This window comes from Nicotiana sylvestris, chromosome 3, assembly GCF_000393655.2.
Source record: "Nicotiana sylvestris chromosome 3, ASM39365v2, whole genome shotgun sequence".
Classification (NCBI taxonomy): domain Eukaryota; kingdom Viridiplantae; phylum Streptophyta; class Magnoliopsida; order Solanales; family Solanaceae; genus Nicotiana; species Nicotiana sylvestris.
The window spans coordinates 117954767-117968630 of NC_091059.1; the positions used below are offsets into that span (position 1 = coordinate 117954767).

Consider the following 13864-nt stretch of genomic DNA (forward strand, 5'->3'; position numbering starts at 1 on the left):
TGGGTCAGTCCTCATTCACGGAGACTTGGCATTTGTGGCCATCGCGTTTGCATGAGGAGGCTCACAAACGCGTAGAGTATTTCATGGCAGTGTAATTTTTCTTCTTGGCGATCGTGATTCATAAATTCGTCCACTGATTGTAAGTACTCTATTTTCAGAGTTTTCAGGCGTTTTAGCATATTTTGAGATATAGAGCTCGGATTGAGGCGATTTTTACCACATGAAATGGGATAAGTATGTTCTACTCGGTATTAATTTTATTTCGTAATTCCATCTTCATTTTTGGCATTTGATTGATGATTTCAAAAGAGAAATTGGGGTTTTTTTGTCTAAAATTTCATAAAGTGATTTTTTGAGTTTTGGACATCGATTTGAAGTCGGATTTGAGTGATACTAGTATGGTTGGACTCATAATTGAATGAGTTGTCACATTTTGTGAGTTTTGTTAGGTTCCGAGGCACGAGCCCGGATTTAACTTTCTGGTTGACTTAGGCTTTTGATTAAAGATTCGACCTTTATCGATTGGTTTTTTCCCTTTAGCATTGTTTGATGTTCTTGAGTTTATTTTGGCTAGTTTGAGCCATTCGGAGGTCGGTACGCATGGGGTGGCGTTTCTAGAGTATTGTTTGGCTTGTTCGGTATTGGATTCGGCTTGTTCGAAGTAAGTAACATATCTAAACTTGGATTTGAGGGTATTTGACCCAGGGAACTGTGTTATAAAAGATGTATTGAGGTGACGCACATGCTAGGTGACGAGCGTGTGGGCATACACCGAGGAAATAATGATTTTAGCTGACTATTAGACTATGAACGGACTTGTTTTGCTTTTATATCTTGTTACATCCATGTTCTTCCTATTTGTTTGATTGTATAAGATATGAATCATGTTAAAAATCATATTTAGGCTATATGCTTATTCTGTTTGGACCACTGAGTTCATCTCTATTGTTGAATTATTTGCTTAAATTGCAATTACATACTCAGTCATATTCATCCATTTGCATATCATATCTCAGTCTTTGTTATCATTTGTTGTCACAACATATTATCATTATTTGGGCTGATTGGCATGAGATTTGTGAGCCCGAGAGACTGGAGAGATTGATGACTGAGTTGGGCCATAAGGGCCAGATTATGAGTGATATTTATAGGACCGGGATACACGCCGCAACGGGTTTTATTGATTCATGATGAGATTGGGTCGCACGCCGCAACATGTATTATTAATTCATTATGGGATCGGGCTGCAGCTGTAATAAGTTTTATTGATTCATGATGGGATCGAGTTGCACGCGCGCCGTAGGCTATGTTGGCTTATATTAGCGCTTGGGCGAGATCTGCCCCTCCGGAGTCTGACATACCAGTAGTGAGCGCAAGTACCGAATGTCGAGTGATTGAGTGTGAGACAGTGAGATTGAGTATTCTGAGGGTGTGAGTACATGAGTTCATCATTGTGATGCATTACATTTGACATGCATACTTGGCATGTAGGCATAGAGATGCATTTCCTCATGCTAAACGGTATTGTGACATTCATGGCTTCACGCGCACATTGACATATAGGCATAGAGGTGTACTTTTCTCATGCTATATGATAATAAAACATCTTATCTGTTGTTTAAAGTTTCTGGGAAAAATCACAGTTTTTTGATATACCCATATTTTGGTGATTTCGGTAAAAAAATTGTGTTTTACTGTTATACCCGAAGCATGCATATTTTTCATAACTGGGAACGAGCTGAGCATCCTATCTTTGAGTTATTGCTTGTACTACTTTTATTATATTGTTACTAGTTGTTCTTGGCTATTGGTGTTGGACTCTGACCGTTGTCCAAGCTCGTCATTGCTTTCAACCTAAGGTTAGGTTTTTTTACTTATAGAGTACATAAGGTCGGTTGTACTCATACTACACCTCTGCACCTTGCGTGCAGATTTTGGAGTTGATGTTGATGTGTATGGCGGGAGCTGGCATTGAAGATGTACCTGCGTTCCGGTTATAACTGCCTCTTGTTCTTGGTAGCTTTAGATTTATAAATCCATTTATGTATATTTCGAATAGATGATGTACTTATTTCATACCAGTTTTGTAAAATCTAAATCTTAGAAGCTCATCCTTAGATTGTTGTATAAAAGATCAGTTATTTCATCATTTATTTCTCAGTAATCTCATTTAAATTGAATTATTGTTAATTGGCTTACCTAGCGGGTTCGGTTAGGTGCCATCACGACTAGTTGTATTTTTGGGTCGTGACAACTGAAACACGTGACAGTCAAAGACAAGTTTTCTACAATGTTTTAAAAGGCGAGGGCGTGAGACGAGGCATTTTACCTCTGACGAGGCGAGGCGTAAGCCTTGAGACATGGGGCGTAAGTCCCAAGGATCTTTAAATTTTACTAATTTCAAGAATTTTAAGATAGTATAAAATTTAAAAAAATATATAAAGATCACATTAAAATCACAAAATTATAACAAATAATCTATTTAAAATATTTATAAATTATAATTCAACTATGAATAATACGAAAAGGATGAGATATATCATAATATGCAAATTAGATGCAACGTCGTTACAATTCAAACATCAAAAGTAATGTATTCGATACTAAATCTTATATGTATCTCTTAAGGAGTAAAGAATCTTAAAAGAATTTCGATATTATAATTTGACATTTTTTTAAAATACTCCTTTTATTAATATACTTTCTATTTGAAAGAGAATTTATATAAAAACATAATCCACAATTTAAATATGATTCTCTAGCATCATTTATTTTTAAGTTTCAACAAGTTAATAAAGGGACACATAATTCACCATACTATACCATAATAACTAATTATTTGTAAATAGTTACTAGCTAATATTGAGTTATTAAATTAATAAGTATTGTATCTCGTAAACGTAGAAAAAAATATTTAGGAAAATAATTATAATTTTTTTTATGGATTATTATATATTAAAGACATAACAAAAGTTAATAAACAAATACTTTTTAAATAAAAGATTTATTTAAAATTTACTATCATAGCAGTCTTAGTAGATAACGTGCAATAATTTTTCTTTTAATTATGACATAAAGTACTCTCAACTTAATGATTTAAGATTAAGAAAAAAGTAATTTTGAATAGTCAATAATTTATTAAGAAAATTTGAGGATTTACAAGGTTAGTTACACGCAATTGCATAAAGTTCTATTAGGCGAACCCAGTACGCTGGGTGTTGGGCGTGTCCGGGGCGTAAGCTCCGACGGCCGAAGCGTAAGTGTCATGGAACTAAGCCCAATGACGTTTTACGAGTGCTCCGCCCCAGGGCGAGCCCCGAGCGAGATCCAATTATGCCTTTTAAAATAGAGGTTTTCTATACCCATTATTGAGGACTTTCTTGATGAATTGGGAGGTGCAGTTATGTTCTCTAAGATAGATTTGAGAGCAGGTTACCACCCGCCAAGAATGGCAAAGTAGGATACCCACAAAACAACTTTCAAAACTCATGAAGGTCACTATGAGTTCTTAGTTATGCCTTTTGGGCTAACTAATGCTCCATCTTCATTTCAGAGTCTTATGAATTGTGTTTCTAAACCTTTATTGAGGAAGTTAGTCCTAGTGTTTTTGATGATATCTTGATCTACAGTAGAAGTATCTATGCTCTTGCTGATCATGTGAAGGCCGTCTTTGAACTGATACGACAATATCAGTTGTATGCTAAGATGGCTAAGTATGCATTTGATGTGCCTAAGGTAGAATACTTAGGTCACTTCATCCGTGTTCAGATAGTTTCAACTGATCCTAAGAAGATAGTGGATGTACAATATTGGCATGTTCCATGTAATATCAAACAACTGAGGGGGTTTGAGGCCATTTGTTGTAGAGACTGATGCTAGTAGGAAAGGAATGAGAGTAGTCCTGATGCAACAGAGGCATCCTATAGCTTACAAAAGTAAGTCCTTAGCCTCTAGACATCAAGCAATGTTAGTTTATCATAGGGAACTTCTGACTCTCATTTTTGCAGTCACCAAATAGTGTCACTACTTGCCGGGAAGACCATTCATTGTGAAAACATGTCAGAAGGCACTAAAGCATCTGTTAGATCAGAATGTTCATACTGATTTTCAAGTGGATGGTATTTCAAAACTCATGGCCTTTGATTTCTCTATTGAATATAAAAAGGGGAAAAGGGCCATTATTGTCCATGTACTATTGGAAATAATGCACGTTTGTCCCCCATTTCACTTTACCTTCAATACCCTTCCTACGATTAACAAAGTTGATTTAACTGCCCCTAACCCTAACAGATGGTCGATGTGGCAGCTGACCCACTCTATTTTTTCCAAGTCAGCTTTTCATTAAGTTGAAAGCCCCTAATCGACTCCCAAATTAGATCGACCCAATTTCACTCCCAAAATTTTGACCCGTAACCCATAAATTTTTGTACACCAAGAAAAGTTTTGACTGTGAATTGCTTTCCTATAATGATTAGTGGATGAATATGTTTCTAATCTGGCGTATATAGGAGTCCAACAATTGATAGTTAATGGTCCTTCTGGTACATACAATGAAAAAGAAGGTGATTATGGCATTAGGACTTTATTGGACTTTGTGAACAACCAATTATGGGTTATGGGTCAAAATTTTAGGAGTGAAATTAGGTCAATCTAATTTGGGAGTCGATTTGGGGCTTTCAACTTAATGGAAAGCTGACTTGACAGCTGACTTGGAAAAAATGGAGTGGATCAGCTGCCACATCGACCATCTGTTAGTGTTAGGGGCAATTAAATCAACTTTGTTAATGGTAGAGTGGGTATTGAACGTAAACTGAAATGGGGACAAACATGCGTTATTTTCAATAGTACAGGGGCAATAATGGCCTTTTTCCCATATAAAAAAGGGGTGGAAAACAAGGCTACAGATGCTTTGTCCAGAAAACCTGATACTGAGTTGTTAGCTATTTCCCTGCTAACTCCAAATGATTCTTTGTTCATTCAGATTCAGAACACTTGGCTCACTGATCCAGCATTACCAAATGGTGATTGCAAAACTCCAAAAACAACCCTATAAGTCATATACTTGGTGTAACAATCCGTTAACGTAGAAGGGCAGACTTGTGATTGGAGACAATGTGCAATTGAGGAACACCATTATTAAAATATGGCATGCAACTCCTCGAGGAGGTCATTTTGGCATGGATGTTACCATTAAAAGACTGGAGTCCTTATTCTTTTGGAAAGCTCTCAGCCAAGATACCAGAACTTACAACAACAAGTTTGATGTGCACAAATATGATGCTGCTGCATCTCCTAGATTACTGGAACCCTTGCCAATTCCTGAAGGAGTTTGGACTGATATATGCTTAGATTTCATTGAGGGTTCACCCAAATCCAATGGCAAGGAAGTGATCTTGGTTGTGGTTGACAGACTGAGCAAGTATGGCCACTTCATGGCCTTGTCCCACCATTATACTGCCCAATATGTAGCCCAATGTTTCTTGGATAATATTTTTAAACTTCATGGCATGCCTGTTACTTTAACAAGTGATAGAGATCCTGTTTTCCTTAGTAATTTCTGGCAAGAACTTTTCACATTCCAAGGTGTTCAATTGGAGAGATCAACTGCTTACTATCCTCAAACTGATGGTCAACCAAAGGCTTTGAACAGAACTTTGGAGACTACTTAAGGTGTTTTTGCTCTGACAAACCTCATGAGTGGTCTTCTTATTTGGCTTTAGCAGAATGGTAGTATAATACGTCCTATCATACAACAATTAGATGCACTCCTTATAAAGTCTTGTATGGTCAAAAGCCTCCCATCTGCCTGCCCTATCTTCTTGGTGAAGCCACCTGAGATGGTCGACAGATCTTTGGAGGCGAGAGAAGGCAGTGATTCAGTTGCTGAAATTCAAAGGATAAAGGATATTGCTAATAAGCACATGACAAATAAGTGTTTTGAGGTGGGTGATTGGGTCCACTCGAAGCTTCAGCCTTACAGACAAATCTTAGTTGCTATCAGGCCTTTCAACAAACTAGCAACCACGCATTTTGGTCCCTATCTTATTGTTGAAAGGATTGGTGTTGTTGCCTAAAAGTTATTATTACCCGATGATGTTCTGATTCACCCCAACCTTTCATATTTCTCAACTCAAAAGATGTCTTGAGGTTCCTACTACCATCAACCATCCACTAGTTTTCCATCTTTCAAGTCCCTATTGTCCCTTGCCTGAGTTTGTTCTTGAAAGGAGGATGGTTTAGAGAGGCAACAAAATTGTTTGTTAGGTGTTAGTAAAATGGATAAATATGGATGCTGCACAGGCTACTTGTGAGTATTTGACTGAATTACAATACAAATTTCCTGCATTCCATCCTTCAGGACAAGGATCATCTTTAAGGAGGGGTACTGATGCAAGTGCAAGAATGCAAAAGAAAATGAATAAAGCAGCTGGCATTGAGTTAGTTATAGGTGTCATTGAGTTAGTTACAAGTTAGTTAGAATTTACTATAGAGTGAATAGTAGTAGGTCATCACTTTCAATAATTGTGATATAAATACATTACTACATTATTATTGGAGGCATTCATTAATAAAGATCACTCTATTCTCTCTTCTGACAGCTTCTCTCAGCTAATTCTCTCGATAGTCCCCTGAGCTAGCTATCATCTTCTTCGAGCCTAGCTCCTAGATTAACAATTTCCATCGACTTTGACTAATTGCATCAGTCCCCCTCAAGTTATAACAGTGTTACTGTACAGAGTACTAGGAAGTCAGATCTATAATCCCTTTAGTTTGGTGTATGTTAGAGATTAGAAGATCGCCAAATTTATAGATATCCCCTCCCAGGGTCATTTGCAAAAGAAGTAGCATGGAAGTTTCTCATACCACACGCACAATATATATTTGGGTTGAAGACTTGAAGCAGTCTGAATCGATTTCAAGAGTATTTAATTATACGGAAAATGGTTAAATATACCTCTGCAGTATTAAAAATAATTTAAAATTTACCTCCATTCCACTATTTGATCATGTTATCGTTATACTATCATTCAAATATAGCATTCAATTGGACGGACTGCCATATGGCTTCACAGGATTAAAATGACCCATCCCCATTTTTTTACCCTGTTCATTTTAATATTACCTGGTATCCGACCCATATTCTCCCCCATATACCCTTCAATTTAACCACTGTTTTATAACCTCTTGCCACAGCTAACGTGCTTTATTTTACAGATAACACTCCAATTTTCTATGGACAATTAAATGTAGTTATCATCTAGCTGACCCATCAATATACAGAAATTAAACTCAAACAGGACTAGTAACAATCAGAAAAACCATTTGGGTCTAACTTCTGATTCCTCCTCTGTCAACTCCCTGTAGTCATACCACTGTCCTCCAGCTTTGCCAACTGGTAGAGGAGGTCGAACAAAAATCTCTACTGGCTTCGGAACATGGACAACAAAGGTTAGCTCTCCAGCTGTAACTTCTGAAACCGGATCAGATGTTCCGACTGATTTGTTAACTGGTATAACAGAGAACCATCCAAGACCAGATATAGCCACATCGCAGGTAGGTCTATAGAGACACATTAGCAAAAAAATAAGCATATTAGACGTCCAGATAGTGCCACAGTTATAGACATGAATGTGCTCACCTCTCAATATCTTCATATTTAATTTGTAACTGGCGCTTTGTTTCAAGTCCCATCCAGCCATCTGCCTTTTCTTTTCCTGTCGGCGGTGTCAATAAAATTCCTAGTTCTCTCTGCAACAATGAGAGATGTTTCAAACGCAAAGTACATATGGAAAAAGGGTAGTGATATACCATGTTCTATATCAGTTGAATAAAAATTTCTAAAGGGATTTACAGATAATTGACTACTCTATCTATTGTTTAAGGTTTTGAGTTAAATGCTCATGATGAAATCATCATGAATGTAAGCAAGGGTCTGGCAAATGATACTGAAGTCTCTTTTTGGAACAAAAAGAATATGAAATCATGAATTCTATATCTCACTTTTCCTTTATGCAACACTCTTTTCCTTCAAAAGAAAATATATTGAAGGAACTTCCATACTGCTGTATATTCTGTACTTGCTGGTGCAGCGCTCTTTTCTTTTTGTTTTACACTGCTGTCAATATCCCGGAAAGGTCAAAGGCAGGTATAAAATATGAGAGTTTGGCATCACCTGGTAGAACTCATCTGCTTCTTCAGTAGGCACCATATGAAGTTGCAACGCCTTGGGTCCATAGAATGTCAAACAAGTCTCCGGGAGAACCTGAAGTAATATCAAAGTGACCATCAATTGACAATTACTGAATGGGACTGTTAATATATGCAAAAGAGACAAGATTTTTATGAGAAACCTTCAAAACATCGATTCGCACGAGGCCTCCCCAAAATATTGATAATCCACTCAAGCCACTTGATCTCACTCGGTCAGCTATCTGTGACTCCAAGTTTAGCCCAGAACTCTAGTTACATCAGAAAACCAGAAAAGAGAGGAAAATACTTAATTCACATCACATTTGGTTACAAAAATCTCCTAAAGCAAATGTTGGAGAAAGAACATACTGGAAAAGCTTGACCACGGAGACGACTTTGAGGAGCAAGAGTGGGGAGATCTTCTGCGTGAATAACTGCAGCTTGCCTATGATGAAGATGGACTCCAGGAGTATCATACACTTTCTATATTGTAATAAGCGCATAGAAACTGTTAAAATTTCACTCACATTGGAAGAATCGTCAATCTATGAAGTATTCATCTTTTAACATTGAAAATAAAAATAAAAAGAGAAGAAAGTTAGGATTCATTTAGCAAAAAATTAAGGACAATAGCTATGGTGACTTCGAGTAATGTCTTTATCTATTGTTACTCCTTATCATTATTTCAAAACTGATTTTGTCATCCCTATCATCAGCGATGTGTAGGTGTGGTTTCCTGGGCTTCGTTTGAGACTCGAAAAAGTTATGAGCAGCCTGAAGTTTTGGTCGAAGTTTTAATACTATTCTAATAGAGTTTCACTGTTGAACTAAATACTCGAGATTTGGGGGGGGGGGGAGGGAATTCTTAATCACAAATTAATTTCCCACGAGTTTAATAAGAGTTCGATAGGATCTCTACCTCTTTAAGATTCAAGAACCACACTTTTACCTTTCCATTTCACCCAGTAATTCAAAAACCATATCAAAAACTATCACTTAAAGGAGTTGAATGATCAGTTGCTAGAGTGAGATATACTTACCCCACCACCAAGGAAAGCATCAATTGGGATTGGACCCAGTGTAGTTCCAGGAACAGCTGATTGTATTGGTTTGTATTTTCGTGCAGTGGCTGCAACTGGGTCATTATATGACATCGTATCTGATTACACAGTCGTAGTAAGATATATTAATAGCAGACAAAAAAGAAAGATCAAAGCATTGGAAAGAGCAGGTTTAAAGAAGCAGCATACATTTAAAAGAGAAGACTGAAAATTACTAGTAGTTCCCAATTTGCCATATAAAGGTAGCACATTAATACAGGTCAAATCAAGATTTCATTGGAAAAATGAAGCAACCATTGCATGGTAAAAGTTTATATTAGTAATCTATTAAATAAGAAGAAATTGATAACTAAAAGAATGCTGTTGGAAGTAATGGAAAAAGCACATCCGCATATGAGGTTATGTTGTGTAGGCAAAGTAGTTGATTGGATCTTTCTAGTGATTCTGCAGAACATCATTTCCAACTCAAGATACATTCTAGGACCATACATACTAGGAGCTGCTCTTGTTTAAAGTGACATAGGAAAACAATAAGAAAAAGCTGAAAATTACAGCACTAGCAACCAAATCTAAGGGATTATGCATTGCAACTCGGATACTGCAGTTGACCCAAAAAAGAAAAAAACACTATAAAGAACTAAACCTATGTACTAAATTGAACCCCTACAGCCTGATGAATACAGGAGTTCATAAAAGACTTACTTAACAGCGCATTGATGAATGCAGATTTTCCCACGTTTGCTGAGCCCTGAAAATTCAGTAGCACTTGACATTTACGTAAGTTGATTCCAAACCACTAAGAACTAAAGTGAAGAATTCATAAAGACCCAGCACAACACAAGAAAATGTGACTAATCATCACGTTCCAAGTTTCTGATAAATCTCAGTCCAGTGGTTTGTAAGCTCACTAACCAGAATGTATACATCCCTTCCCTGCAGGAAAATATTAACAGAACATTAGTAAACCCTAAAATGACGCGAAGAAGCTAAAAGTAAGCCTATCATATGTTTGTTTAAGCAGGAAGAAAGTTCCTTGAGAAAGTAATATAGATCCTTCAAACTAAAAAAGAAAAGGTTCACACAAAAGCTGACAGAACAAACAATTAGGCTTGATGCACCATCCAGAAATACTGTATTGTCTAAGAAAAGACTATTTCAAATTGGAATTTGACTCTCCAAGTAATGAATAATGATCACAAGATATCTAATTTTATTAGAAAGAATTAACAAGCCATTAATGCAAGTTACTAGAAAGATGGGTTGATCTTTTACTTAAGGAGATTGATTTGATTCCATTAGGTGTCTTTATTACTACGTATTCCGACACAACCTCTTTCCTAGTTAACTGTCTAAAGAGACCCGTCAAACAGAATCACGAGAAATGTCTATTTATTTATCAGCTTATCTAGTAATGAATGCACTAGCATAAACCATGATATAGTAGTTCCAGAAAATCTGTGGTTTTTCTTTTGGGGGATACGCACAAAACCAAGGCAGTTTTATCCAGAATAGAAAATTGAAATCTTACATCTTCATAGAGAAGAAACTGACCTTTTTTTCTTTTTGGATTTCTGACACCACCCCAGCGATTCCAACCAATGACTTTGAACTAGTTAAATGAACGCTCAGAACACTGCAAAAAGGAGCATGCTATTTTAGATTCTTATCTCATCCTTTTGTTCTCGGGAGTAGAAATCTGACGTGACATTTACCTTAACTAGAACCACTAGTTGAAAATTAATATACATGAAGGTGATAATCAAAGTATTGCAAGTGAACATGATCTCCAAAAGGATGATGAAAAGCAATGCTGGTTATAGATGACTAACTGACAATTAGGAATCTCAAAAGAAGCACGCCAACTAACCCAAGCTGAAGCTATAACTCCTATTGCACGTACCGACAAATCTAATATATAAAGGATACATAATACACCTCAAACTTACTTAAGCTTCTTCTTCATCGTGGCCTCCACAACCCAGTCACCAACACAATTAAGATCAGTTTCTTTTGGAAGAAGATCCACCTTTAAGTGAAATAGAGAGAGATGTTAGTTGGAATTCAAACCTAGTAAGTATTGCTTCTACAATGTTAGCATTTAAGCAGAAACAATGGTAGCATAAACTGCATATTACTTAGTTGCTATTATTACCTTAGTTATAACCAAAATTATGGGATTTGCACCGGCAAGATCTCGGACACGAGCCAGAAAACTGCCATTGAAGTCTACAATATCAACCTACATGTGATGATCCATGAAAGCACATAGAACGCAAAAAAAAAAAACACAAATAAACAAGCGTTTAGTAGTCGACGACATGAACAGACAAAATGAGAGCCAACAACTACATTTCTTGGTTTCAACATAGTAATCAACACCAGTGCGATCAATCTTAAGACTAAAATACAAGCTTTCACGAGGTTGGATGGTAACTCTTCAAGCCATTAGATAAGAGCTTAATTTCTCTAACACTGTTGATTGATGAAACCTTTGCTCATCAGTGACTTCATTGCAAGAAACTCACTTGTATGACTTAGATAAAGATTAATATTTTTCATGGTGAACTACATTCTCCATTTTTGTTACACGAAATATGCTACTTGAAATTGTTATTATTCGTCTATTACTTCCTAGTTTCAAGGCTGTCAGCTTCATCTAAGATTCCAAATAGTCCACAAATTCAATGCAGGACAAAGCTGAGTAACAGTATAATCCTTCAAGTAAGACAGTGAACATATGAATAAAGCAGCCAGGATAAGTTTTATCTGCCAACTGCGTGAAGTCTGAACAGAATATAGAAAAACATAGTTAGATATTCAATCAACGCATTATTTGAAATTACATTTTAAAACAGATGATTCAGGTTGAAGAATTCAAATTGATAATAGTCTGGCAGCACCGCAGATTACAACATCATTAAGAAATTGCAAACAAATTTATTAGGACTTCATAGGGAAGGTAAACGAGTAGTTTTTGGGTGGTTACCAATTTAACAATCAAAGCTTTCTCATTGCGTAAATGAGACAGCTTTTCTCGAAGCTCTTCTGCAGTAACAAATTGCTTGCCTCCAGAATAACCTCCATTTCCACCTACTGCAGTAATCATGTGCCCATGAGACAGTAGGCGACATCGTCCACAAAGAACTTTTCTAAGCTGGTGATGCTTCTTTTTCTATATTCCACCAGAAAAATATTAGTTAGAAACCATCAGCAGTAAACTCATACAATCCATATCTGGGAAACAACAGTAACAATCTAATAAATTTAGGGAACATGATACTTAACAAACTTAAAATCTTCTGGATGATTTAGTCCTGTAACGCCTCAAATTAAGGATTTAAGTTATATATACCAATAGCTTAAAGATATTTTCTCTCACTTTTAGTAACCTATTTTTACCAGGTTACCAGTTAATGTTTGTTATAGAAATTTACCTGTAATTAACTTATAGATGACCTGATTGTGTAAATATCTTTTACACTGTTTGTTCATACAACTTAAACTCCAAATTAAACTCCCAAGTCCCAAGATTAAATAGACCTTATCACAAATACATGGAATGCGTTAGCAAACAAACTAGGAAATTTCAACCAAGTTATAATACCAAATCGTATGTCTCCTGGTCAACATAACCCGGGGCATCCACTTCCGAGGTGTGTAACGGAGCTCCACAACCGTAACAGCAAGGAGCCAAGTTGGAAATTTTGAAGATTTTATCTTTCTTCTTCTTTTTCTTCTTAGTTGTGGCTAGCACCGTTGAAGATGCAGCCACGGCCTGTTGGCGTTGAAGATATATGTCGCCTCGGGTCGGAGCGGCAGCTCCATAGCCGTCGGGTTCGGATTCTGAGACAGTCTGTGATTCTGTGGATTTGCAGAGGATAAGGTTGGGTTTAGGAGTGTGGAATCTGAAGATGTTAAGCTTGCTAGGTGTAGAATTAGGAGTTGAAATGTGGTAATTAGGGAGACGGAATGGAGAAATGGAAGATAAGGAGGATAGAGCAAGGAGTTTAGGCGCCATTGTCGACGTAGACTGTCAATTGTGAAAGGAAGCTCGAAGAGGAGGATATTATTTGGTCATTTACCGTCATTCTTACATAGTCCGCTTTAATTATAAAAGACAAAATGCATAACTTGACACCGGAACAATTGACCAAATCCCCGTTATACATTCGTTGTGAATACAAATAATATTACACACTCAACCTTTTAAAAGTGTGTCTAATACACACTGCTTTTGACCAGGACTCAGCATGTGTAAAACACCACGATAGAAGCGCGTCTACTAATAAAAATACTGCTTATGGAGAAAGCGTACGATATGGTTCATAGGGAGGTCTTATGGAGCTGCTTAGAGGATAAAGGGGTCCCGGTTGACTATATTAGGGTGATTAAAGACATGTATGCTGGAGCTAAGACTCGGGTTTGTCACACCTCCTTTTTGCGCGCCCGGCCCCGAAGGGTTAAATGCGCGGGTGGAGTTTTTCCAATTTAAGTGACAATATTCGAAATGGGATTATTTATTTAATTCAGAGTCGCCACTTGGGAAAGGTTTGGCTTTTGGTGTCCCAAGTCACCGGTTTATCTTGAATCCCAAATCGAGGAAATTTTCGACT

General features: G+C 36.9%; 1 protein-coding gene across 1 annotated transcript; it reads right to left on the bottom strand.

Moving 5' to 3' along the window:
* Nucleotides 1–7157: 7157 nt before the first annotated feature.
* Nucleotides 7158–13329, bottom strand: LOC104222140 (putative nitric oxide synthase). Its single transcript, XM_009773335.2, has 13 exons — nucleotides 12856–13329; nucleotides 12238–12423; nucleotides 11404–11490; nucleotides 11198–11277; nucleotides 10803–10884; nucleotides 10164–10184; nucleotides 9954–9999; nucleotides 9231–9349; nucleotides 8560–8673; nucleotides 8352–8459; nucleotides 8174–8263; nucleotides 7640–7749; nucleotides 7158–7560 (listed from the first exon to the last, which is right to left on the bottom strand). The coding sequence occupies exons 1-13, from the start codon at nucleotides 13267–13269 to the stop codon at nucleotides 7311–7313; spliced, it is 1707 nt and encodes a 568-aa protein (XP_009771637.1). The 5' UTR covers nucleotides 13270–13329; the 3' UTR covers nucleotides 7158–7310.
* Nucleotides 13330–13864: the final 535 nt, after the last annotated feature.

Excerpts from the sequence above, each read along its gene's own strand:
- LOC104222140 (XM_009773335.2), bottom strand. The coding sequence starts at position 13,269 with ATGGCGCCTAAACTCCTTGCTCTATCCTCCTTATCTTCCATTTCTCCA. Across the intron at positions 11,278-11,403 it reads TAATTTTGGTTATAACTAAG|GTGGATCTTCTTCCAAAAGA; the intron begins GTAATAATAGCA and ends TTTCACTTAAAG. Across the intron at positions 9,350-9,953 it reads ATTCATCAATGCGCTGTTAA|ATACGATGTCATATAATGAC; the intron begins GTAAGTCTTTTA and ends CTGTGTAATCAG.